The sequence below is a fragment of the Rhinopithecus bieti genome, unplaced genomic scaffold (genome assembly GCF_001698545.2).
Source record: "Rhinopithecus bieti isolate Rb0 unplaced genomic scaffold, ASM169854v2 scaffold_23862, whole genome shotgun sequence".
NCBI classification, from domain to species: Eukaryota; Metazoa; Chordata; class Mammalia; order Primates; family Cercopithecidae; genus Rhinopithecus; species Rhinopithecus bieti.
In genome coordinates, this window is record NW_016811338.1 from 399,540 (window position 1) to 422,875 (window position 23,336).

Genomic DNA, 23,336 nt, shown 5'->3' on the forward strand with positions numbered 1-23,336 from the left:
GGAGACAGAGTCTCACTCTGTCACCCAGGCTGGAGTGCAGTGGTGTGATCTTGGTTCACTGCCAGCCCCACCTCCCGGGATCAAGCAATTCTCCTGCCTCAGCCTCCCGAGTAGCTGGGACTACAGTTGCACGCCACAGCGCCCAGCTAATTTTTTGTATTTTTAGTAGAAATGGGGTTTCACCGTCTTGTCAATGCTGGTCTCGAACTCCTGAGCTCAGGTAATATGCCCGCCTCGGCCTCCCAAAGTGCTGGGATTACAAGTGTGAGCCACTGCACCCAGCCTGCATATATTTTTTAAACATTTCTTTTAGTGTTACCAAATGGTCTTTAAGCATTCATTTAAAAACACAAAAACTCACTGCGGCTGTCTGTGAACCCTTTTCTAATTCACCAAAGAGTGCTAAACAAGTTAAAATGAATCTATTTTTAAACACTTCTCCTAAACCATGAGCATTAACTTGATTTCCTCTGTCATAGGGATATGGGACACAATCCAACATCCATCACAGAATTCCTCCTGTTGGGATTTCCCGTTGGCCCAAGGATTCAGATGCTCCTCTTTGGGCTCTTCTCCCCGTTCTATGTCTTCACTCTGCTGGGGAACGGGACCATCCTGGGGCTCATCTCACTGGACTCCAGACTGCACACCCCCATGTACTTCTTCCTCTCACACCTGGCGGTCGTTGACATCGCCTACGCCTGCAACACAGTGCCCCAGATGCTGGTGAACCTGCTGCATCCAGCCAAGCCCATCTCCTTTGCGGGCTGCATGACGCAGACCTTTCTCTTTTCCACTTTTGCTGTCACAGAATGTCTCCTCCTGGTGGTGATGTCCTATGATTGGTACGTGGCCATCTGCCACCCCCTCCGATATTTGGCCATCATGACCTGGACAGTCTGTATCACCCTAGCGGTGACTTCCTGGGCCATTGGAGTCATTTTATCCTTGATTCATCTTGTGTTACTTCTACCTTTACCCTTCTGTAGGCCCCAGAAAATTAATCACTTTTTTTGTGAAATCTTGGCTGTTCTCAAACTTGCCTGTGCAGATACCCACATCAGTGAGAATATGGTCTTGGCCGGAGCAATTTCTGGGCTGGTGGGACCCTTGTCCACAATTGTAGTTTCATATATGTGCATCCTCTGTGCTATCCTTCAGATCCAATCAAGGGAAGGTCAGAGGAAAGCCTTCTCCCCCTGCCTCTCCCACCTCTGTGTGGTTGGACTCTTTTATGGCACAGCCATTATCATGTATGTTGGACCCAGATATCGGAACCCCAAGGAGCAGAAGAAATATCTCCTGCTGTTTCACAGCCTCTTCAATCCCATGCTCAATCCCGTTATCTATAGTCTTAGGAACTCAGAAGTGAAGAATACTTTGAAGAGAGTGCTGGGAGTAGAAAGGGCTTTATGAAGAGGATTATGGCATTGTGATTGACAGTGACGTAGGAAGTTAGTTACGTCGTTGGGCAGTTCTTAACCCAACTCTGTACTGGTGGGACCTCTGCCCTCAGTGGACATGAGAATTATCTGAGACATTTATTTAAAACAGAGCTATCTCCTGCCCTGCCTTTAAATGACTGATTCAGCAGATATGGGATGAATTCTAGAAATTTATCTCTTCAAATTGTGCCGCAGCTACTCCACACCAGGACAATACCACTTACAATATCCTCATTAGCTTTTGATCCAGTCCCATAGCTCCCAGAATGTTTTCCTCAAAACACTGGTCCCTTCAGAGAACTTTAAAAATAAGTTCTGTGGTCAAATAAGTTTGAGACTTACTTCCCATCAGATGCCTCTGTCTAGGGATCACAATTCATATTAGCACAGCGAACGCTGTAAAAACTTCTCTAGGAAAGAATAATTCTGTTCCAGCTTTAAGCCAGTGTTTTCTAAACTTATGTGAGCACATAAAATTTCCTTTGTAATACTTAGTAAGAGTTTCCTGGAACAGGAGATCCTGATATTAATGGACTCATTGTGAATACTTCCTACAGCCCCTTTCTAGGGCAGAATGATTTTTTTTTCCTTGCAAAGTGAGCCTCTAAAGAGATGTAGGTCTGAGCATTAGGCCTCGATCAGTCTGTAAAAATCTGGGCTCTGTTTGGATACAGACTGTGAGGGACCCTGTCTCTATTGTTCAACGGTGGATCATCTAAAGAAAATAAATTGAACCCTGTCCTTCATCATGGATCAGCATTCCTAGTATAGAAGCTTCAGGAGGTGACCTCATTCAACCTCACAATCTTCGAAGTTTGAAATTTTTAAAAAATATAATTCAGTATACATCTTCCTGTGTTTGCCATGGAATGAAATCAATCTAATTTTTCTAACTCAGGGTTTTCAAGATAAACCCAAATTTCTCAAAAAAGAAAAATGTAGAAAGATTTCAAAATCCATCACCTACACACTTAAAAGTCATAGCAGCTTCCTATGCCATGGGAAACATGTCATTTTGAGATGATATTTTTTCTAGGTTTAAGTTTGGTCTTAAACATTTATATTTAATTTCTTATTGTCTTAGTTCAATGAATTTACTTTTGTATCTTAAAATAGATTTTTACACAATAACTGAATGTCATATCATGTTAGATATAAAACTATGTCCCAAAACTATTTTATACTGTTTTCTTTGGTTTGTTTGGTTGGTTTTGTTTTGTTTTGTTTGAGACAGAGTCTTGCTCTATTGCCCAGGCTGGAGTGCAGTGGTGCGATCTCGGTTCACTGCAACCTCTGTCTCTCGGGTTCAAGCAATTCTCCTGCATCAGCCTCCTGAGTAGCTGGGACTACAGGGGCGTGAAACCATGCATAGCTAATTTTTGTATTTTTAGTAGAGACAGGGTTTCACCATGTTGGCCAGGCTGGTCTCGAACTCCTGACCTCAGCTGATTCACTCACCTCGGCCTCCCAAAATGCTGGGATTACAGACATGAGCCATCCTGCCCGGCCTATTTTATACTTTTTATACTATTTATATAGTATAAAATAGTTTAAAACTCTACTATGGTATACTTTTCATAAAATAGGTTAAAAGTAGACTATAGTATAATTTTATACTATATACCATATTATATTTTATAACTGTTGTTTCCATTTGCTACTAACTTTTTCTTTTGTATGTCAGTTTCCTGATTTCTACATTTTCTGCAGGTCACCTGCAACATAAAAAGAAAAAGGAAAGCTGTAAGATTGATGGGTGGCCTACTGTGCAACAAGATTTCCATATAGTGTTTTTGGTGTCCTTACATGTATGTTTCTTCTCGCGGTGGATGTGTAGTCAGAGCACAGATGGGCATACTCCCAAACCTTAATAACTGTGCCAGATTGCCCTCTGAGTTTATTCTAAACCTTAGGAAGTCAGAGACCACACTATGGAACTAACATCCTTCTAAATTGCATGACTGACTGATAGGAGATTTCCAAATAACATTTTGACTGCCTCATATCCAGTAAAAGAACTCAGCAAAATACAAATAAATATGACAATATCTTAGACAGGAAATCTTCTTATCCCATAAGAGGCAGGAAACTGCTAGAGGAAGCTACCTTGGAGAGGATTCTTTCCTCCCCTCCCGAGAGGAGCTGAACTCAAAATCTCTCCATTTCATAATAGACATTAGAGAAAACATTTCCAGCAGTGGATTTGCACTGGTGTTTCGTCCCCTAGAAAAACGTTTCCTTCAGGTAGGTTCTAATAAGCCCCACTGGGACACTTTGGACTTCCTTGTCTGCTCCCTGCCTCTCTAACCTTAGAGGGTCACTTGGAATCAACTCATATTTCAGGTCCTTTCTTCCCATTTCTGCTGCCACACAAGGAACCCAGATTACATCAGAGAGAAGCCGAGCTCCAGAGGTTCACACCAGGAGCTTATTCATTGTCACGTTGTTCCTGCTTCCTGACAGGTTCACTTGAACCATCTGGAGATTGGGGAACAAGGGCAATGTGGGTATTCATGAAATTCAAATAATGCCAAGCATTCCGGGATGGTAATGAGAGATGTTGTCTCAGAGGTGTGCTCTGTGGCTGTCTGGGTTTCTTAATTGTGCATCCTGCTGGGGTTGAGAACAGAAATAGAAAATGACAATTGCTTGCCTCTCCTTCCCTGAGGAGGTGAACATGCAGGAGGTTTCATAGCCCAGTCCCTACAGAGAGCCCTGAACTGCCAACCAGACTGAGCCCATCAGAGAATAACACCTCCTTTGCTGAGGATTCTGATACATTTTCAATCAGAAACAGAAGCAAAGATTCTGCAGCTCCCACTGAAACTCCCAGAAACCTTCAGGTGCTTCACCCTTCTGAGATCCTTGAGTCCAAATGTGGGAGCTAATCAGATTGCCTTTCTTTACTTTACCATGAATTCCTCTTAGACATGTTGTAGCTCCTAGGCTTTGGTTAACTCTCACTCTGTTACTGACGCTTTTTATTAAGTATTGAGAAGGGAAGTAAATTATTTATTTTATGGCTAAACATATATGCTCATCATTCATATTATATATCAGTAGTTCCAGGGGAAAAATAGATGCACATTTGATGTGCAAATTATGTAAAAGTGTTTAGGACTTGGCTATATATGTTTCTTTGGTGGAGAAATATCTATGTGATAGAGATTTATTTGGGAAAGATGACACTCACAAAAGAAGTCAGAAATTGCTGTTTCCTAGATTTTGATAAAATGTACAAAATAATTTTCCCAGCCAAAGGAAAGTATAGCACAGTATATTATGGAGGGATGTTACATCTCAGGAAAATTAATACAGGTCAGCTGTTTTATAAATTATGCATTTAATTATTGTCAGTACAGCACAATACATGCTAATCTATGAGAATATATTTACTGCAATGAATATAAACCCAAATGGATGCTAAATCAGTGTCTTATCTTAAATTGAGCATGGCACTAAAGAGGGCATAAGGCACCTGGAATGTACTAAATAAGTATGTATAAATATTAGATTTTCCATAGACTGGAGGATAAGTTTTTGTGGTGCACATGGAAAGAGTACAGAAAAAGAACTGAGGTGGGAAGTGGTGGTATAACAAAGTAGGAAAATGATGTAATAATAATACTTTAAGTTTTCTTTTATAGGATTTTGTTTAATGTATACCTTTTTATTTATTTCTGCTTTTCCTCCCGAGGCACATCTTCACAATGAAATCTTCATAAGCTCAGAACCATCAACTTGCTACACCGTGCTCCTCCAGTGCCCAGTTCACAGGAAGCACTCAAGAGTAGGATCAATTGTTATCAGCCTTTACCAGATTATTGCTTAGACAGTAGTTACATGAAACTGACACTCAGTTCTTCATGGCCCACGACAGTTCTTATATCCAGAAAACTTACTTACATTATCAACTATGACTCCATAAGACAACTTTGCAAAGTCTTGGCTCATAACTATGTAAGCAATAAATCAGTTTTCATTTCTTGCTTGTTACTTACAAGTAAACAGCCCTGCAGCTCAGCTGAGCCACAGATTAACTATAGGTAATCACTTTAGTGATTCTGTTTCACCCATGCTCAAAATTTTAGAAAAGAATCTGACAGATCATTAAAGTTTGAGATTTGCTTTTTAAAATGCAGGTTCGATAAAGTTATGCTGTTTTGCTTATATATAAAGAAACAAATGCCTTCTTAGATATTTACTTTAAAATTCTAGTTTCCTTACCATGTATTAACCAGATAATCTGTCATTTTTTAAAATTCTGAAATTGTACATACATAATGTACATCTCTATGCCTGAAAGCTACATTTGGAATTAGAAGGTGTGTCAAGGTAGAGCAAAATCACCCAGTCCATTCCTTCCAACCCCCTAGAAATCTACTCTGGTTTCCTCTTGATGGTCTTTAATTAACATTAAGTACGTCACATAGGTATCAAATAAAATTTAAAAAAAGATAAAAGAGAAGTGATTCAAAATTCAAGTGTTTAAACACTTTATGAATCCTCCTGTTGTTCTTGACACATTTTTAAAATTTCATTTTAATTCAGATCATTAGGGATGAAATTCTTCTGAACTGTAGCATTTTATTTCTTTTGGGAGGAAGGGGCTAAACTTGGCATAATTATATGAGACTATACTATAAAAGAAACCAGATCTAATATAAGGACATCAATACTTAGTTATTAATTCATTTGCTTATATTTATTTATATGTCATTTGACAAATGTGTATTAATATACACAATTAAAGGGATATAAAATGAACATGCCCCTCCATTTCTTTAAAAGAAATCAAGACTGAATCAAACAGGACTGCTGTTCTAAAAGGATATGCAGACTATCAGGTACCTTATTTTCCTTCTTTTACACCTGTCTTTCAGTTGGCTTCAAAAAATCATTTTTTTTTTTTTTTTTTTTTTGAGATGGAGTCTCGCTCTGTCCACCAGGCTGGAGTGCAGTGGCGCGATCTCGGCTCACTGCAAGCTCTGCCTCCCGGGTTTACGCCATTCTCCTGCCTCAGCCTCCCGAGTAGCTGGGACTACAGGTGCCCGCCACCGCGCCCGGCTACTTTTTTGTATTTTTTTTAGTAGAGATGGGGTTTCACCGTGGTCTCGATCTCCTGACCTTGTGATCCGCCCGCCTCAGCCTCCCAAAGTGCTGGGATTACAGGCGTGAGCCACCGCGCCCGGCCAAAATCATGGTTTTCACTGTGTTTCTTTTTTCCTTTATGTCTTCCTTTTGAGGGAAATGAAAAATTGAGAAAGGAAGTTATTATTTTATAAGTGGGTGGGTTTGTACATATCTTTCACAGTCAAATATTTTTCTATGCCTTATGAGTTTAAAAAGTAAATTTAGAAAGTTTGATAAACACATAAATTTTTTATTTTATGTTATTTTATGAGACGAGGGCTTGCTATGTTATCCAGGCTGTTCTGGAACACTTGGGCTCAAGCTATCCTCCTGCTTCAGCCTCCCAGGTAACTGGAACTACAGGTGCATGTGACAGCGCCTACTGAGAAATTTTTACTATCAACCTAAAATTTAATAAGTCCTGGTCACATGTGAGGAATGTTTAATATATTATTTAGATTATTTTTGTGTCAAGGTAACTTGATCACCTATCAATAATGCTTATAAGAAAATAGATCTCATCTGTTGCTGTTAGAAAGGATCTGTCTCTTTCCGCAACACTTGCTTCAGTGAGGTTTCCTTGACCCAGAGTCTGGTCCTCACATTTTAAATTCAGCTTTAGGAATTTTGTTCAGGAACTGCATCACACTACCCAAAATCAAAAGAGGAAAATGCATAAGCCAGAATACCTAAACATTCATTTATTTAAACTTCAAAATGTGACTGCAAAAGGAGCCAAGAACTTTACTACTCAACACATTTCTTCTTTGTAGAAATAACTGCTCAAGAAGATAAATTATTACCTAACAGTTAATTGATGAATATGACATCAGAGCAAGAGGGGCTAATTAGAGATTTTACTAGCTAGGGCTATTTACCCAAACCATCTATCCAGACTGTAGACATAGAATCACCAGGTGACTAGGATCCTGGGGCAGCTGGTTCCTCTTTTTCCTTACCCTGAATGTCATTAAGGATGCATTGCCAAATGCTGCCCCTCTGGCCTGATGACTACACTCCGTATTGGTTACCTGCCTTCTTTTTCCTACAGTCTTTCTCCAGACCGGCACACCACACAACTGACTATACTTGGGCTCACTGAATGAATCACATTCTTCTGCTCTGCCTCCCAGAGATTCCATCAAAGCACCAGCAGTGGCCTTCTGGAAGCTCCTCAAACTCTCCACTCACATGTTTCCTGAAAGTGTAGTGTTTCTCACCTCTAGATTGTTATTCTCATCAGTTACATGTGAGTTTCACAAATTTATTTCTCAGAGTGCAGGTCTGTCTCTTACATCCTTGGGAAACACTGCTTAATATCCCAATTGGTATTGACAACAATTAAACTAGGGACTGGCCAAAAACAGTGCCTTTCCTCACTTTAATCTCAGTAAAGTAGATAAGCCTCGAGTTATTTTGTTATTGCAATGGCACTGACAAATGTTTGCACCAAAAACCATGTTGAAGTACGTTAAGGAAACTGTGATCGAAGATTCAAGGTCAAGAAGACAAATTCATCAATTCAGCATACCACCAATTCACAGGCTAAGCATCTTACTGCTAATTCGTTGATGCTGCCATTTGTCAAGTGCCAAACTGAATTACTGATTTGTCAATAATTTCTTTCTGTTGGTTACTTATATAGTATATTGCAATTCTTGTTGCTGAAGTCAGCTACCCTTTTTCTATTCGAAAAATAATTTCTTGCATTTGGGATTTCAGGTATAGCGATTGTTACAAATATGAAGGACTGAATTAACAGCAAGTTTTCAAGTAAAACTTTACTTATGTATAACTGAATGAGTTCTTGAAGACATTTACTAACAATTTTCCACAAACTAAAAATTTATAAAACAATAAATAAAATAGACTTTTAAAAAAGTGTGTCACATAGCTGCTTGTTTTTTTGTTTGTTTGTGTGTTTGGTTGGTTTTTTTACTAGTGAAATGGTGAAAAATCAGACAATGGTCACAGAGTTCCTCCTGCTGGGATTTCTCCTGGACCCAAGGATTCAGATTCTCCTCTTTGGGCTCTTCTCCCTGTTTTATGCCTTCACCCTACTGGGGAATGGGACTATCCTGGGGCTCATCTCACTGGACTCCAGACTCCACACCCCCATGTACTTCTTCCTCTCACACCTGGGTGTTGTCGACATCACCTGTGCCTGCAACACGGTGCCTCAGATGCTGGTGAACCTCCTGCATCCAGCCAAGCCCATCTCTTTTGCTGGCTGCATGGCGCAGACCTTTCCCTTTTTGAGTTTTGGACATAGCGAATGTCTCCTGTTGGTGGTGATGTCCTACGATCGTTACGTGGCCATTTGCCACCCTCTCCAATATTCCGTCATCATGACCTGGAGAGTCTGCATCACCCTGGCCATCACTTCTTGGACATGTGGCTCCCTCCTGGCTCTGGTCCATGTGGTTCTCATCCTAAGACTGCCCTTCTGCGGGCCTCATGAAATCAACCACTTCTTCTATGAAATCCTGTCTGTTCTCAGGCTGGCCTGTGCTGACACCTGGCTCAACCAGGTGGTCATCTTTGCAGCCTGTGTGTTCTTTCTGGTGGGGCCGCTCTGCCTGGTGCTGGTCTCCTACTCACGCACCCTGATGGCCATCCTGAGGATCCAGTCTGGGGAGGGCCACAGAAAGGCCTTCTCCACCTGCTCCTCCCACCTCTGTGTGGTGGGGCTCTTCTTTGGCAGTGCCATCATCATGTACATGGCCCCCAAGTCCTGCCATCCTGAGGAGCAGCAAAAGATCCTTTTTCTATTTTACAGTTTTTTCAACCCAATGCTGAACCCCCTGATTTACAGCCTGAGGAACGTAGAGGTCAAGGGTGCCCTGAGAAGAGCATTGTGCAAGGAAAGTCATTCCTAACAGGGTGTGACATTTGAACTGCCAGCCTCCGTTGTCACCTGCACTCTTGATGCCCTATTATTGCATCAATCCAGAAAAGTTTATTACTTTCTTTTTATCTGTGCTTTACTGACACAAGGGCAAGCCTTTTCTCTTTTTTTGCAGATAAAATTTTAGACGTGTTGCATTCATTGGGTTTCTATGAGATGTGATTTTATCAGATGATTTTTTCTTTTATTTCACAATTACTTTAATATCTGTAAACTAAAAAATTATTTTAATTCATTTTTCCAGTCCCAAAAGTTAAATGCAGGCCACTTACTTCTTTAACCAAATGATACAGTTTGGCTCTGTGTCCCCACCCAAATCTCATGTCAAATTGTAATCCCTGTAATCCCCACATGTCAGGGGAGGGGCCTGGTGGGAGGTGATTGGATCATGGGGAGGGATTTCCCCCTTGCTGTTGTCCTGATAGTGAATGAGTTCTCACAAAATCTGATGGTTTAAAAGTGCAGCACTCCCCTCTTTGCTCTCTCTCTCTCTCTCCTGCTCTGCCATGGTAAGACATGCCTTGCTTCCCCTTTGGCTTCCACCATGATTGTAAGTTTCCTGAGGCCTCTCCAGCCATGTGGAACTGTGAGTCAATTAAACCTCTTTTCTTTATAAATTATCCAGTCTTGGGTAGTTCTTTATGGCAGTGTGAAAGTGGACTAATACACCGAACTATATAAACTCACTAACAGCATATGTCATAAGATTTAAAAGAAAATAAAAAGGTTCAGCCAAAGAAGTGATTCCCAAAACCCAGCAGCACACTTGTCCATTCTCACACAATTGCACTTTCCCTGTTAAATAACAACTCAGAGGTATTTAGTTAGTTGTGTTGCATGCACCGAGAAATTTTGTGTAAAAATTATTAACTCACATACAGGAGTTAACTAGTAGGCCGAGTGAAGGAATAAACGTAAAAGAAGAGATAAGTCAGGCACGGTGGCTCATGTCTATAACCCCAGCACTTTGGGAGGCTGAGGTGGGTAGATCACTTGAGGCCAGGAGTTCGAAACCAGCCTGGCCTACATGGCAAAACTGGATCTCTACTAAAAATACAAAAATTAGCTGGGCATGGTGGTGCATGCCTGTAATCCCAGCTATTCTGGTGACTGAGGAATGAGAATCGCTTGAACCTGGAAGGCAGAGGTTGCAGTGAGCCAAGATTGCGCCACTGCACTCCAGCCTGGGGAAGAGGGGAAGACACTGTCTCAAAAAAGAAAACAAAAAAGGAAAAGAAAAAGAACATATATAGGGGAAAAGAGAGAAGAGAAGTAAAAGAACCCTACAGATCATGTGGGAACAGTGAACAGTGTTTACAAAGTTCAGGGTAAACTCAGTAGTTGATAGCTGGCAAAGAGGCAAAACTGGGCATTCCTGTTGAAAAGGCTGAAAATGAGTAACCAAGAAAACTATTTAGGTTGTTTATGGCTTCTTCAGAAAATACTGAGTGTTGAGCTGTGTATTGTACATATGCACATCTATCTCTAAGCATGATTCTCCGGTGTCTTTTCATCAGCTCTTCCACCTTGGTTAGTCCAGTTGTGGATCATTTCCCTCATTAGAATGTCTTACCCCTGAAAAAGGAAATTTCACCAGACACTGTAGGTATCTAGCTAGCTCTTCAACCATGGTGGTAAAGTTATTTTTGCTGATCCAATCTATTATCCTGTTAAAAGGTAAACTGAGGCACAATAAAATTTTAAAGAGTTTACTTGAGCAAATAGCAATTCATGAATCAGACAGCTCCAAACTGTAAGTGGTCCATGGGCTCCACCAAGGGAATACAAGGGGAGGGCTTTCACAGGGCAACCACGGAACTAAAGCAAAGAAAATATTTGATTGGTTACCTTTATACAATTGCCTTCATTGGCCTATACTGCTGGAAAGTCTCTAGTTATATAATTTAGTTGGCAGCTTCTGATTGGTTAATCTTAAATTTCATTTTGCTTTAATACAAGTATTTATAAAAAATAGTTCAAGTTAATTTTCACTTGTGTTTGCAAATCAATCTGGGTTAGGTCGCTTAAGAGGCCTAACTGGCTTTCCCTGCTACAGGAAAAGTGATTCCACAAGTGACCTAACCCAGCCTGAATCATCTAAGTGATTCTCCATGTCTGGTTTCCATTTTAATTTTCTTTAACAAATCTTCACTACAAACCTAATGGTTAGAGATGGGTCCCCATGCATTTTAGGTGGCTTCCCAAAGTGTTACCTGTAAATTCTACTTTCTAACCTTCCCTAAGATTAGGATGCCACTTGCTTCCAGGGTCTTTCTCAATTTTACTATATGAGAGCCTGTAAAATTTTTCAGTAAAATAAGTGTATGCCTTTCACTTAGGGGTTAACAAGTACTCCACCCAACTCTTCATTATTCCCTGTGGCTGAAGATACCCAGGTAGAACTTATTAAATGTAAAAACAAAATAAGTTTTTGTAATAATAGCTAACATTTTGACTCACCACTCAATGGCATATGCTACATATTAATAGCACTTACATGGGTCATTTCATCTAGTCATAACAAATCCAGGAAGAAGGTCATATTGTCACTATTTTATGTATGCACAAACCAGAAAGCAGCAAGTGTCAGACTTTTCCCTAGACAGTCTGGCTCCCAGCCTCTGTACATAGCACATCAATGTAGAATTTTAATATCTATGTTATCAAATAAAGGAGAAGGTAAATGTATCCCAAGGCAGAAGTGTTAAAAGAAGGAAGGTTTCTTTACAATCTGATGTATGCCACAGGGAGCTGATCTGTTCTCTCTAAGGCATGGAGGACCAGAGATCATGCAGGAGAGGCTGCTTGTTCTGGATGGTGACTCCTATGTGCTGAGTCACATGAAAGCATTGGACTTCTAGACAAATGCAGAACATGAAGAAGATGAGATTAAAGGTTGTTCTCACTGAGACTGACTAGTTCAGCTAAGACCCAGAACCAAGACACCCATAGTCAGTCTCTCTCTCTCTCTCTCTCACACACACACACACTGAGAGCTTATTTACTTTGTGCCAGTCACTACTCTAAGAATTTCACATGTATTACCTCAATTAATCCTCAAAATAACACTTTGAGTCAGAAGATAATCAATATCCCACCTTACATATAAAGAAACTGAGGCACAGAGAGATTAAGCAACTTACCCGGTACCTCACAGCTAACAAGTACCCAGTCCAGGATTGAACTAAGACAATCTGATACCTGACCCTATAGCCATAACCACTATACAGCATGGACTCTATAGAGCATATATGAGGATAAAGATCAGAGAACTCGTGATGGGGAAACAAAACACATAATTAAGACCAAACTATGGATATTCAGCTTTGGATAGAAAGGGGTATACATCTTCTAAATGAAGCAGCTTGACTCTAAACAGAGATGTGAAAAAAGTGGGAGAGTGGTCACAAGAAAGAACTGTGACTCCAAGGGTCAGGGATGCATGGCGGGAGGACTCTGGGGTTGAGCTGGAGAGTGAAACAGACAACACTGAAAGAGCAGACAGACATTGCGGTGTTACAACAGTGCCTTACCAATTGATGAGAATTAAAATGGATGCTTTATACCATTTTATCTAAAAACAGCCCCAAGACAAAGGAATTCAGTTTCATTATTGATATTAAAATGGTTATAATCTTTTGGGTGGTATTTACCTGAAAGTTTACCTGACAACATGGCTCAGGTAGGTATCAAATTTCACACCTAAGATGGGGAGCTCTGCAACAGTAGGAAATGGAATCTGTTCATTCATTTATCAGTAACACGAGCATTTTGCCTAGCACTAGTAGACACTCACTAGGCACTGGTTGTACCAATTCATGCACCTTTAACTATTTGCTGAGTACTTAGATACAATTGTCAGTGTTAAACTGTCTTCTGATTTCTACATTTTAAAAATCCTTGGGCAGGGTGCGGTGGCTCACGCCTGTAATCCCAGCACTTTGGAAGGCCGAGGCAGGCGGATCAGGAGGTCAAGAGTTCGAGACCAGCCTGACCAACATGGAGAAACCCCATCTCTACTAGGAATACAAAAATTAGCCAGGCATGGTAGCACGTACCTGTAATCCCAGCTACTCGGGAACCTGAGGCAGAAGAATTGCTTGAACCCGGGAGGCGGAGGTTGCAGTGAGCCGAGATCACACCACTGCACTCCAGCCTGGGCAACAGAGCAAGATTCCATTTCGGAAAAGAATAAAATAAAATAAAATAGAAATAAAAATAAAAATAATTTTATTTGAAGAACACAGAAAGGTAGAAAGTAATTGTAGCTTAAAAATTATTTAGCAGTTGTGTATGAGACAATATGTTACATATTTTTTATATAATCCTCACATCAACACTGTGAATTCAGTACTAATAATATTCTCATTTACAGAGGGGAAATTCAGGTTTAGAGAATTAATTAATTTACTCAATGTCACAGAAATATCAAGTGGTAGAAACAGAACTGTAGTCCAGTCAATCCACTCTACATTAACTGAGAATCATTCTTTTGGAAAGGGCCAACTGATATTTGTATCTTCAGTGGCTAGACCAGGCTGGTTTCATAGTAGTTACTCAATAAATGTTGACTAAATAAATATATGAGTAATCATGTAGTCCACACTTGTATATTTTTAAAAAAGGATCTCCATAAAATATGTAATTAAATACAGTGGCAGTCAATGTAATCACTTTTAGCTCCAGATATATTCAGCTTTTGCAAAAGTTTCTTCTGAGATGAATATTAATAAACTACATCTCATCTGTCAGTGGCCACAAACTGTAAACACATTCAGAGAGGATATTTTGAGGCTAATATAAAACTAGGATGATATATATTTGTTCCTATTATATAGAACAAAGGTTATAGGTCTTTCAAAAAGAGTGTCCCAAATTGCCAAACCCTATGGTTATAGTATGACACAACGTGATTGTGCTGACACAGTAGCCATGGAGAGAGTGTTCCCCTCCTCTCTCTTGCAAAAGAGTAGAGTATTAGATGCTGTAATTACTGAAAATGATACGGATGACACTCTGGGAGTGGAAGTCAATTCATGCACCATCTTAAATTGGCCCCCATGGTGTCCTTGGTATGTAGAGTGAGCACTGCCATCATTGACCTGTAGGACTATTCTTTACTCTTTGCTAGATAATGTAGACCGGTGTTTCTCACATGTCAATGTGTATGTTAATCATTCAGGGATCTTGCAAAAGTACAGGTTCTGATTCAACAGGTCCAAATGAAACAGGCAGAGATTTGCATTTCTTATCATCTCTCATACCTTGCTGATGCTGCGGATCCACAGACCACACTTTGAATATTAATCATATAGAGACTCACTGTTAAATCTATGGTTCCTAAGAAAAAGTGAAGGTCAGGCACAATGGCTTACATCTGTAGTCCAGCACTTCGGGAGGCTGAGGCAGGAGGACTGCTTGAGCCCAGGAGTTTGAGACCAGCCTGGGCAACATAGTGAAACTCTGTCTCTACAAAAAACTTCAAACATAAAAATAATTAGCCAGGTGAGGTGGCACACGCCTGTGGTTCCAGCTGCTTTTCAGAAGTTGAGATGGGAAAATTGCTCGAGCCTAGGAGGTTGAGTTTGCAGTGAGCCATGGTTGCGCCACTGCACTCCACCCTAGGTGACAGAGTAAGACCTTGTCTCAACAGGGAGAAAAAAAAAAAAAAAAAAAGCAAGAAAGAAAAGAAAAAAGAAAAAAGTAGGAGAAAAACAAGACATGGAATGCTGTCTCAGAGTTCTGATGTTTTCCCGGACCATATCTATTTTTCTTGCCTTCTCGATGAACTTTGATTAAGAGCCCTGCTTCCATTTGATTTGCTGTTTTGGTTTTTGTTTCCTTTTTTACCTGTCTCTGTTTATTTCTTTGTTTTTAAGTTTTGTAATCCTGTTGGGTCAAGAGAAGAGGTTCACTACTAGGCACAGCCTGGTTTGGTCCTCAGATGACTGGCTCAGAGCCAGGACATCTGGATTCTCTAAAATATTGAAAAAAACCAAAGCTGTTTTTCCTACTCTTTTGCTTATACTCACACAGTCCCTCAACAATTTGCTTCTAACAACAGATATGTTGAGGTCTTTCCCCACACACCTAGCAATCTGCAGTGGACACTGACTGCATGCCCTAAAAATCAATTCAATTCTGACACTATCTACTGGAAGGAAGACAGTGTCAGATCCCACAAGCCTGTTCCCCCACCCAACACTTCAGATGGCAATTGCAAGCCTCAGGTTGTGACCTGTGCTTCTGATCAACTGGCTATACAATGGGATTCTCATGCCCCCGCCTCCTTAGGTTCAATTAATTTGCTAAGGTGGCTCACAGAACTCAGGAAAACACTTTACTTATGTTTGACCATTTACTACAAAGGATATTAAAAAAGATATAGATGAACATCCAGATGAGAGAGATGCATCTGGTGAGGTATGGGAGAGGGGTCATGGGGCTTCCATGTCCTCCTCTCTGGGCACACCACCCTCCAGGAACCTCCATGTGTTCAGCAATCCAGAAAGTCTGCAAACCCTGTTTGGTTTTCTGTAAAACCTTCATTACACAGGCATGACTGATTACATCATTGGCCATTAGTGGTCAACTCAAACTTCAGGCCCTCTCCTCTCCCTAGAGGTTGGGGTATAGGCTGAAAGTCCCAACCCACTAAACATGCCTTTGTTTTTGTGGTAACCAGTCCCTATCCTAAAGTTATTTCGGAGCTCCCTGCCAGCAGTCATCTCATTAGCATACCGTCTAAGTCCATTTTGCATTGCTATAACAGAATGTCCCAGACTGGGTAATTTATTTAAAATCGAAATTTATTTCTCAGAGTTATGGAATCTGGGAAGTCCAATATCAAGGTGTCAGCATCTGCAGAGGGCCTTCTTGCTGCATGGTGAAAGGTGAGAGGAGGAGAGAGGGACAAACTTGCTTTTGTAACTAACCCAATCTCCACATAAGAAATCCACTCCTGAGACAACACCATTAACCCATTCGTTAAGTCAGAGCTTTCATGACCTAATCACCTCTTAGAGGTCCCACCTTTCAACACTGTTACACTTGGGATTAAGTTTCCAGCTCATGAACTTTGGGGAACACATTCAAACCACAGGACATACAAAAGATACTCTTATCTGGGGATTCCTAGAGTTTTAGAAACTGTATGCCAGGAAATGGGGACAAAGACCAAATATATACTTCACAAAATTATGGGTTTCTCTCCCAATTTACAACTTACTCACTGCATGACCTCAGAGAAGTCACTTAATTCCTCTGCACATTGGTTTCCCCACATATAAAATGAAATGTTGGACTAGACGATTGTTAAGTTTCTTTTAGTTCTCAAATGCTATGCCTTTTCATTAACTTCCTAGAATGTATGTTGTTTTTCTTTTACATAGGAGACAAAGTTCAATGGAGTTTTTGAGAATAATTGAATATAACGAACTCCTGAGCCTCACAAATAATAGGAATTCAAGTGTAACCACCAAATTAATTAATGATTTCAATATACTTATGCTGTAAGAACTGTGAATGGCATAAGACTTGGAGAATAAGGCAAAAGAAGTTTCACATTAACTGTCCTCTCTAAGGAAGTAAAAATAGTTTCATTACCCTATTTGAAAAAGATTAAGAATAACTTTTACTTACAAAGTTTCCCAGATCTGTACATTTGTGGTGGCATTGCACAAATGATATAATAAGATTAATTCCTGGCATTTATTGAGTACTTGTTTCATATCAAACAGTGTTTTACACATTTGCATTCATGTCTAATCTAATCTTTATAACAATTGCCAGAGGGAAGTATTACTACTATATGCAATTTTTACATGAAAAAAATCAAGGCACAGAGATGTTAAGTACACCTCACACAGCTAGTAGGTAGCACAGAAGGACTTTTCTCTAGGTGTTCCAAAGGCCAGAGACTATGTCTATAACTATTACACTAAGTTATACCAGTCTCCTCCAGCCTGGACCTATGGAGTCTTTTCTACCCGTGATTAACTAATGCTTGAGTAAAATGAGCCTGAATTTTTGACTGGCCTGAAATTTCATCCTAAGAAAGAGGATAGTAATGCAGCTAATATATTTTAACATATATGAAAAAGCCAAAAGGGTAATACACAAATCCATGAGAAAAATGGATAAAAATATGTAGATACAGACAACAGGATAAACACAACATACCAATAAATATGACAATGTCATCTACCTCAATCAGGAAATCTACTTTAAAATGAGATATCATTTTTTTACCCAATAGATTGTGAGGGGAAAAAGGTGTTACATGTGATGTTGATGACACTCAAGACGTTGTTGGTAGAGGTATAAATTGGCACACATTTTGGATTTAAAAAACTGAAATGATTTACCCAACATTTAAAACACGCATACTAATTCTAAGAATCCATTCTACCGAAATACTTACATATGTAACTGCACAAAGAAATATGTCCATGGATTTGGTATTAAACTGATTTCAAAAATTCAAAAGATCAAGTGTTAATTAATTTTGAAATTACTAAATTATGAAAAATATGTTACACAGCTATTAAGTAGAATAAGTATTATCTAAAATGAGCTGCAATGAAAATAGCTCATCAAATATAGCTAAATGAAGAAAGCAAGTAACATTTTTATCACACTTTCTCATTTGTGCAGGGAAGTCTCCTAGCTATACATAAATTCATACACCTGTATATGTGCATGTGAGTACACATGTATGCACGTTTATTTACATATATCTGTATTTAATTTCATGATCTGGAGTGATGCACATTAAGCAGTCAACAGAAGTTGCTTTAGGAAGAGGGATGAGCTATGAGAAATAAACACTTCTATGTTTTTTCAACAATATTACAGGAAACATGTATTAATGTTAGAATTTTTAAAAAGCCTTTTCTAAAAAAACTTCTGGCCTCTTAAGTGCTCAAAATAGTGCACATTTCTCATATATTTTAGAAAAAGCCAAAATTAAGCAATTATTAAAAGCAGTTTAGAATTTTGCTGGATTGTGCTAAATTGTATCAAAGTGTTTCCTCAAAAATATCATTTTGTATCACTTATATTATTATTCAATATTAGGCTATGTTTAAGTAAGTTAACTTATATCATTAATTAAAATAATTTGCATAAGAAACCAAATAGGACACAAAATAAACCATGATTCCTCAGACTCTAAGATAACTGCATGACATAAGCAAAAAGTCAGTATTTCATGCCATATGTGGATGCTTTTTATAATATGAATTGATCTCGAGAACTCCTAATACTTTAGCTGTAGAGTTACTGGCCCTTCCTCATTCCTCTCATTGCCACAATAATGTTAAATAATGTATTAGGTAGGATAAACAGTAACAGGTAAACTCCCAAATCACAAAAGAAAAGTTTACATCTTGCTTATGTAAAGTGCTAGGCAGGTATGAGAGACAGCCTTCCACGTAGTGATGCAGGGACCCAGGCACCTTCTATCGCATGGTACCACCATCTTAGGGCCTTGTGGGTCTTCACTTCCAGCCAGTGATGGGAAGGCCAAACATGGAGGAGGCATGCCCTCCTCCTCCATGCATGCCCTCCTCACACTGCAGCCCAGGAAGCTGCACAAGTCTCTTCTGCTTGTATACCTTTGATAAGAACATGACCCCACCTAAATATAAAAGGGTTGGGAAATCCCATACTGGCAGTTAAGTCCAGAGACAATTGTGCAAGGGAGGAAGACCCCACATCTTTTAAGGAATTTGTCTTAGTTAAGGTAACACTAGCAGCTGAAACAAATAAACCCTAAAAGTAAGTCCTTACAATTATTCTCTTTTGTTCCCTGTTTCTAAGGATTTCAAATGAACTTCTGCCCTTTTAACTCACAATTATTCATGATTATAATTGAGAACATTAGCATTTTCACTCTCTCCTCATTCCATTTCTGTCATGCCATCCTGAAGACATATTTACCTATGTCTTGGTTGTTTCTCCCAACATTATTAGCTGCTCTTTTATAAAATATCTCTTATGATAATTTACTCTGTAAGGTGGCTAAATTCACCCATCTTATGTTAGCTTTTGTCTGTATTAGTCTCAAATGAACTCTGTGGTCAAATTCTACAAGTACTTTAAGCATAGAAGTTATAAATGTCCAGTGAAATCAAATGCCCAATGCTGGCAGATCATGTAAATGTTTCCATTCGTGTGCTGAGTTCTTTCATACACTTTTGTGTCATTTTTACTCTCTTCAAGATAAGCTATTTCAGTTTAATTTTAACAGAATATGGACAATTTTGAGTTATAGCAATTGATATTCATGTTCCTAAAGGGTTTTGCTAAGTTTTTGTTTGTGTGACATTCCCAAATGTTATACTTACTTACTAATTATTTTCTATTTTTTTAATTGTTATACCCTCAAATGTGTGTTCATAACCAATGTTCCTAAGGTTTTGGTTATATAGAAATGAATTCTCTAAAGCTATTATTCACAGAACTTTCAGTTGACTGCTTGCTCCCAAAAGGCAGTTTCCTGATTTCTGCATACTGGCGTATCATGCAAATATATGTAAGCATATCCATTTCTACTAAGATGGGACTGTTCTGTCTGTGTTATTTTCATTCGTATACTTTTGTTTTGTATATGTTTACTCTGACCATTTTTAGAAGCTAAAGCTGCTTCAACTTGATATGTGACGAAACATGTAATTTGAGGTGATGCATTTCCTAAATTAATTTGTTTGGCATCAGAAAAACCTTATATTTAACTTGTTTTATCTCACATTTTCTGTTTTCTACCTTAAAATGACTTTTTCTAACTGATGTTCACATGATGAGGAATACAGCAAAAAGTTCTAAAATTATTGTTTTCATAGGCTTGCTGTCATTTATATCAGTTGCATTTCACCAGGGTGTGGAAACAAAACTAAAGAAAAAAGACTAATGTTTATGGATGGCCTACTAGGCACTAGACTTTTCATATGATCAGGAGCATTTTTGTGTGTCCTCAAAGCAATTCACTGTAGACATATACAGCTGGAACACAGGTGAGCATGTTCTCACACCGTGATTATCTGTGCAAAATTTTCCTTGGGTTTATTCCATAACCCCAGCAGGTCAAAGACCACATTGTAATAAAGTCATTAGTTTGTAAATTGCATAATTGCTTAACGTAAAATTCATAATCCTCCTATGTCCAGTAGAAGAAAGAAATAGAAATAAACATGAGAATACCTTTGACCAGCAAATATCTCCACCCTCCAGGGAGAGGTAGTAGCTTCTAGGGAAGCCACCTTGGAGAGGGTCCTGTCTTCCCCTGAGGTGGGCTCTGAATCCAGCACTCTTCCCCTTTCAGAATAAGGATTAAAGAATAATTCTAATACATGATCTACAGTGGTGGTTTGTGTCTTACGAGACCCTCCCTTCAAGCAGGTTCTAATAAGCCCCACTGGGACACCTTGGCTCCTCCGTGGACTCCCCAATCTGCTCCATGCCTCCCTCACCAGCTCCCCAAAGCATCTCCACACCTCAGAGGGTCACTTGGAATCAGCTAACTTTTCAGGGTCCTTTCTTCCCAGTTCTGCTATAACACAAGGAACCCAGATTACATCAGGGAGAGGCTGAGCTCCAGAGGTTCCCGCCAGGAGCTTATTCATTGTCACACTATTCCTGCCTCCTGACAGGTTCACTTGAACCATCTGGAGATTGGGGAAGAAGGGCAGTGCTGGGATTCATGAAATCCAAGCATTTCGGGACTGTAATGAGAGATGTTGTCTCAGAGGTGTGCTCTGTGGCTGTCTGTGTTTCTTAATTGTGCATCCTGCTGGGGTTAAGAACAGAAATAGAAAAAGACAATTGTCTTATCTCTCCTTCCCCAAGGAGGTGAGCATGCACGAGTTTTCATGGCCCAGCTCCTCCAGTGATCCCTCAGCTGTCAACCAGGCTGAGCCTATCAGGGAATAACACCTTCTTTGCTGAGGATTCTCATACATTTTCAATCAGAAACAAAAGCAAAGATTCTGCAGCTCCCACAGAAACTCCCAGAAACCTTCAGGTGCTTCACTCTTCTGAGATCCTTGAGTCCAAATGTAGGAGCTAACCAGGCTGCCTTTCTTTACTTTACCATGAATTCCTCCTAGACATGTTGTCTAGCTCCTACTCTTGGTTAACTCTCACATCCACTACAAACATTGGTAAAGAAATTCACTCCTCTCTAAATATGTGCTGATTATTTTTCTGCAATGGGGATAGTTTGAGGGAAAGTTCATGCTAACTTCTTTGAACATATTATCACAAATAATGTAGGTATATAGAGAATTAAGCCAATTTTGTTTTATATGATAGAGAAGTAACTGCATGAAAGCAACAAAGCTATAAACATTGATGCCAGATTTAAATAAATAAAGAATACATCACTCATAAAATTAACGTTGATTTCCACTGCTATAATCAAGACTACGAAAGCTTTAGAGGATCATGGTTTTAAGGGACTATTGTGAACCTTGAAGAGGCAATGTTTGTCAGGTTCATACAATCTTCAGGCTACTCGAGAAATTGTTAAAGACTGATGATAATTGATCTCAGCTATTGAGTGTTCACTGCACACCAGGAATGTGTTCAATGTATAACTCATATCATCTCAATTAATCTTCACAACCACCTCATAAAATAGTTACTATCACTTTTCTCCTTTTTTAAAAAAAGGAAACAAGCTTGGAGAGGCTAAGATACACACTCAAGGTCATATAACTAATAAATGTGCATCTAAGCCCATGGCTCTTTAATTGCTATTTTTATTGTTTCTTTCAGTGTTTACTCTGCCTGAGAACCTGATTCACAGCAGAATGTGGAGAGCTCATTAATGTTTTGCTTTCTCATATTTAATCAAATTGATATCTAGTTAGTCAATAAATAATTATTGAACACCTACCATATTCCAGGCACAATATAGAGTCAAATGTATTTCACCTTTTTAGTCACTTACTAGATCAATAAATCAAATGAATGAATGAATGCCTAAATATCATTTTTTGGGTTTTTTTGTTGTTTGTTTGTTACCATCCTTAGACTGAATCTGGAATTTCTGGCTTGCTTAAATCTTGCCTACTATAATCGGTATACTTGAAAGACACTTCTATTTCTCCACCCCTTCCCCCACCCCATTGTTTCTTTCATTCTATGTGAAACAAAGAAAATCTCATTTGTGGAAAAAGTGAAAGAACATACTAAAAATAAAATTAAATATAACCCAGTTGCACATACAACATTCAGGCATTGTATATGTTTTAAATGATATATATGTATAAGTTAGCCATTTAAACATTTGGCAAATTATTTTATGACTAACAAATTATCCAACATCGCCATGATTTCTATGTAAATATGTAAGACTGAAATCATTTCTTTGCACATGACCAAACCTGCCTACTTCAAAAAGTAAAACTTAAGATCTGATGAGCCGACACACTCCTAATGAGTCACATCATATTCTTTAAATGAAAGCTATTTTTAAATCCTCAGGTCAAATAAAGTATTAGATGGTTTACTTCCAAGTAATAAGAATATTTGAGGCCAGGTGCAGTGGCTCATGTCTGTAATCCCAGCACTTTGGGAGGCTGAGGGAGGAGGATTGCTTGAGGCCAGTGGTTTGAGATCAGCCTGGACAACACAGTGAGACCCTATCTCTAAAAAAAATGTTTTTTTTTTTTTTTAAAAAAGGTAGCCGGACATGGTAGAGCACACCTGTAATCCCAGCTACTGGGGAGGCTAGGTGGGAGGATCACCTGAGCCTAGGGAGGTTGAGGTTGCAATGAACCATGATTGTGCCACTGCACTCCAGCCTAAGTGACAGAACGAGACCCTGTCTTAAAAAAAAAAAAAAA

General features: G+C 39.2%; 2 protein-coding genes across 2 annotated transcripts; both read left to right on the forward strand.

The window, feature by feature from the left end:
* The first annotated feature begins 287 nt into the window (after positions 1-287).
* On the forward strand, positions 288-2,236 carry OR2A7 (olfactory receptor family 2 subfamily A member 7). The gene has a single exon (XM_017893757.1). The coding sequence runs from the start codon at positions 484-486 to the stop codon at positions 1,414-1,416; it is 933 nt and encodes a 310-aa protein (XP_017749246.1). The 5' UTR covers positions 288-483; the 3' UTR covers positions 1,417-2,236.
* Positions 2,237-7,170: 4,934 nt separating this feature from the next.
* On the forward strand, positions 7,171-10,099 carry LOC108543326 (olfactory receptor 2A1/2A42-like). Its single transcript, XM_017893759.1, has one exon. It carries the CDS (start codon positions 8,525-8,527, stop codon positions 9,455-9,457), a length of 933 nt encoding a protein of 310 aa, XP_017749248.1. The 5' UTR covers positions 7,171-8,524; the 3' UTR covers positions 9,458-10,099.
* Positions 10,100-23,336: the final 13,237 nt, after the last annotated feature.